This window comes from Plectropomus leopardus, chromosome 11, assembly GCF_008729295.1.
Source record: "Plectropomus leopardus isolate mb chromosome 11, YSFRI_Pleo_2.0, whole genome shotgun sequence".
In the NCBI taxonomy this organism is placed as follows: Eukaryota; Metazoa; Chordata; class Actinopteri; order Perciformes; family Serranidae; genus Plectropomus; species Plectropomus leopardus.
The window spans coordinates 32,902,223-32,906,900 of record NC_056473.1 but is presented as its reverse complement, the minus strand read 5'-3'; the positions used below and the strand labels follow the sequence as shown (position 1 = coordinate 32,906,900).

At 38.5% G+C, this 4,678-nt stretch overlaps 1 protein-coding gene across 1 annotated transcript; it reads left to right on the top strand.

Annotated features, from left to right (window-relative positions):
• The first annotated feature begins 919 nt into the window (after positions 1-919).
• Positions 920-2,220, top strand: LOC121950570. The gene is made up of 5 exons (XM_042496609.1): positions 920-956; positions 1,046-1,102; positions 1,171-1,229; positions 1,486-2,098; positions 2,169-2,220. Exons 2-4 carry the CDS (start codon positions 1,098-1,100, stop codon positions 2,085-2,087), a joined length of 666 nt encoding a protein of 221 aa, XP_042352543.1. The 5' UTR covers positions 920-956; positions 1,046-1,097; the 3' UTR covers positions 2,088-2,098; positions 2,169-2,220.
• Positions 2,221-4,678: the final 2,458 nt, after the last annotated feature.

Genomic DNA, 4,678 nt, shown 5'->3' with positions numbered 1-4,678 from the left:
GTTTACATATAATGACAATAAAGTATGATTCTGATGCAAATGTTGCCTGGAAAATTACTATAAAACAAATTTAAGGGATTTTCCTTAGAAATTTGGAACATACCCCCAATATGTATGGTACTGAACCCCCAAGCTGTGACTGGACAGTTGACTGTTCTTATTTTGGCATTTTGAACATTACCCTAACTTAAAAATAAACTAATTCCTCTGATGAAAGATCATTAAAGTGCTTCAGCACTGGCAGATGTATGCTGCTCTCTGCTGGACAACGCTAATATGAAACTCTTCAGTCTTTTTTCTGTTGTATTCGAGAGGAACGTGTGGATTCCTTTTAAATCAAACTGAATTGTGTTCAACAGGAGGTATTGATCTATAAAGGCATTACAGCAGAGTAGGTGTAGATTTCCGGGGGTACCGGGGGCATGTCCCCTTCTCCTGGTGACTGGGCTGGAAATACATAGATCTTACTGCTGAGTTTTCTGTTTGAAAGAAAGTGTGTGACTTGATTTGATTTGTGTGATTTCATTATGTCTCGTAAAATATGTGCAACTTTGATCCTAACATGGGAACTTTGACATTAATTCTTTGAAAACTGAACAAATAGGCTTGATTTCTGTCAAAAAACATGGGGAAAAGTTAAGAATTACAAAAAAAGTTACCTGAATTTTATTAACGAAAGAAAAGAAAAGAAAAGAAAAAAATTTCAGGTCATTCTCTTGTAAGCATTTCCTATTTTTTGCAACTTGTGGCACATCTCTTGCCATGTTGCTCCTTGCCATGTTTTCAAAAGAAATCAAATCAATCTGATCAGGTTTTGAAGGGTTAACCACACCTTAGTGCCCTTTACCACCAGCTGTTACCACTCAGCAATCAATTTCCCCACACTGAGAGTCACTTAAAAGGAGCTCTTTGCTCAGAAAAACATTACGGACAGGTTCCTGTGGGGAAGAACGACAGTAAGTAGAAGATTGTTTTGGTTTCAGCTGATTTACGTCTCGTTTATAGCTACAATGTCATTGTTAACTGGAAGTTTCCAATTTCTCAGACAGGTCACTAATCAGACTCAACTCTATCCTGAACTGCCAAATAAGTACAGAATGAGGTAAGTAAATTACTGGCTTCAGTTTGTTGAAATTTAAACCCTTTAATCTAAAACTAAGGTACCTGCAGGGTCTTGTGGATTTCATGCCTGCTGATTGGAAGCATCACCTGTGGCCCAGTGGGAAAGAGTAAGATGTGTTGCCTTTTGTCTAATAAAACTGACTTTGAATTAAAAGTTTTAAAGCAACATCATGCAGCTTTTAGAGGATAGTTGAGTCTTATTCCCATGTCATCAAATACCAACGTTTTGGGTTGGTGCTTCAGTCTGACAATCAACCAAACGTGTTGGTATTTGATGACTGGGGAATGAGACTTGACAAAAAACTAAAAGCTGCATTGTTGCTTTAAATGAATGCTGGTTATTAACTAATCTTCTCTCATCAGAATCGGATGCAAACAGTGCTGACATGGGCTTCGTGAGGCCATCTTTTGGGAATTGGTACAGTGGAATGGGGAGTTCTGACCCAGGCAGCAGCTCCTCTAAACCAAGTCTACCAAACCAAAAATTTGCCCAAGCTGCTCCCTCTCCACAAGAGGCCGTTTCCAGCGCTGGACCTGGCAGTTATATGGCTGCAGGTGGTGCCTATGGTGGCTATGCTAATTCTTGGGATGATGGCTATTACAGCCCTGATGTCAGCGAATACGGGGCTGGTTATGCAGGTTATGGGTATGAGAGCAGTGCTCCAGGTGGCAGCTACGGTAACGCAGCTGATGCTTATGCCGCGGACAGCCGGAGCTCTGGATCTGCTGATTTCTATGATGGTGGTGCTGAGGACCCTGAGCCGGTCTTCAGTGACGTGTCTGATCTGGAGCCAGTTTTCTCCTTCAGCTCTCGGTCAAGCTACCAGCGAGGAAGAGCAGTGTTTGCTCAAACCCGCTACACCCCAGGAGAGCCTGTTCCTGAGATGATGCCAGTATACAGACGCATTAGCAAAACCTCTAAGCCGAGTGGTCCTGCTAAAGATCCAACCAAGAAAGGCTACTAAAGAACTGTAAGGTAAGACCTAATTCACTCAATAACTCATCAATATTATCAACCATGACTGACCATTGTTTCCTTTTTGCAGGTATCATGTTCCAGCTACATGTTCTGATTCAATAAATGTCTTTAAACAAGCATTTGATTGTTTTGCATGAGATGGCAATTCTGGAAACGGTAGCACACATTAGCAGGAAGCTAATCTTTCGTACAGCTTGGTCATACCTGTGCATTTTGCCCATGAAAAATTCCTCACCTTCCTTGGGTTATTCCATAATTATCTGAAGGTCTCGGTGCTAAACCGGCAGGATATTTAAATACAATCCAACATTATGCTAAACTTAAAAGCTGCACCTGGGAGTATTAATCAGTCTTGGGTCTGGAGTCACAGTGCCAAGACCCTTAAGAGGAAGTGGTCTTAGTTTCCCTCTAAAATTCTGAAGTGGCTTGTGATCAAACCTAATCACAACTTGTCAAGAAACCAGAGCAAACCATGTTTTAAGTCAAATGATCAATATTCAGACTGGCCCTGCCTTAGACTTCAGTCTTGGAAGAGATCTTTTATATAACAAATTGCCAGCTTGGTAAGGTTTTGAAATGAGCTTCAAGTTTTGTTCCATATAGGGAAAATGAAATAAATCCTAGTTTTCTATTCTTAAATTGAAGAGGAGAAAAGGCCTAAATGTTTATAACAAAATGTGAAACTCATTAGACCAAAATGAGAGCCTTCATTCTGTGGGGGAATGAAATGTGCTAATGCCAAACCGGTATAGCATTTGACATTGGTCTGGAGACAATCCTGATGACCTAATCCTGGAGTGAAGTTGGGGGGTCATGACAAACATGGGGCTAAGCCTACACTAATGGCATTTCCCAAACTTAAGTATCAGTTTTTGCATCTTTAGATGTCTCCCTGCTGCAACACAGCTGAATTAAATCAGCTTATCAAGCCCTCTGAAAGTATGAACTGGCCTGATGAGACAATAAGGTTGGCTACCAAACAAACTGAGGGACATGCAACTGAACAACAGCTGTGCTATATATACTGTATTTTTATTTTTTTATGCAAAAATGAATTTGCTCATTATACTTTTTTACTTTATTAAATAGAGATGTGTAGATGATGAAGAAACCTGTGCTGACACCGACTTGGTTGCATAAGAATAAGTCTATTATAACAAAGTTCAGCATCCACCAGGCACCATCTCTCTACCTTACAGCTCATGCAAGTCTCTTACATAAGTCCAGGCATCAATACATTCTTCAGTGAAACAACTCTTCACCTGCTGTAATCAATCACAAGACCCCACAAATATGTCCTTTTTTGGAGGGAGCCTCATTCCATGTTATTTTTAACCTGGCTCCAATATTCTACACACTTGACTCCCAGGCGAGACCATCCCTAGACCTCTGACCTCAAGGTCTCTTTGTGCCTAACCAAATAAAGACCATAAGAAATGGACCATAATACACCTCATACTACTGCAGGAAAAAAACAGCTGCAGAAATAACTGCAAAATCATTTCCTGCAGACAGTGCTGTGCATGCTGAAGCTGAACGGTTACCTAAAGAAACTAAGATTTGAGATACACTACTAGAGAAGCTAAAAGCTAAATTGCTAAAGATGATAGAAAATAAAGAACAACATGACAGCTCTCAGCATGCAGGAAACTTTCTTTTTTTTTAATGTTTGAATTTCCAACTTGGCTCCTACAATAATACACTGTAAACAATTGTTACATTTATACTGTTAAATGCAAAAAAATGTGCCATTGAAACCCATTCAAACTGCAATTTTTGATTCCACAAACACCAACACATAGAAATATGTGTATTATTTCTGGGCTTTTGCCTTGGAATTTTCATTTTTATTTCATACGTTATTTAAAAAAATAAATTTTAGCAATTTTTTAAAATTGCTATTTCTACTAGGTGCACTGTTACAGTCATTGTTGCTACAAATCATTGACATACCCCAAGCTGTAATAACAATAATATCTGCTTTGCATGTTAGTATACTGTAGATTTTCAACAAAAAATATGGTGGCATAATGCCAAAAATCTGGCTTTCAAAGGGTTAAAATTGTGATAAAGAATATTGATATGATTAGGACTGACAAAAATTTTTTTTTTAAGTGATTTTTAAGTGTAGTCTGTGCACAGTGATATCAGTGTGAATAAAATATAAAAGCGGGAGAAGAAAACTATAAAGACCTCTTAAATTGGAAATTTTGTGTTTATAATAATAATAAAAAAACCAAAGGTGTGTATATTTTGGATTCTACTGTATCTCCCCTATACAATCATAATGTCAGGCCTGTCTGTATTTTTGTTTTACGTTGTGCTTTTTTATTTTTATGTATTTGAAACTGTTTCAATGATACTATTATCATCATTTTTCAATATTTTAAAATGAATTATATGCCTGTACGATGTACTACATAATATGAAAAATGACTTAAAACTTTCCCCCGTACCATATGGCGGCAGCTGTAACGCGCACGCGCCATCTCATCTCATCTCATGCCGTGCCCACGTGTATATCTACGTTGCTGACGTAGAATTAAAGCGCCATTTTGGGATGTTTTTAGCAGCATG

Excerpts from the sequence above, each read along its gene's own strand:
- LOC121950570 (XM_042496609.1), top strand. Across the intron at positions 1,230-1,485 it reads CTGTGGCCCAGTGGGAAAGA|AATCGGATGCAAACAGTGCT; the intron begins GTAAGATGTGTT and ends TTCTCTCATCAG.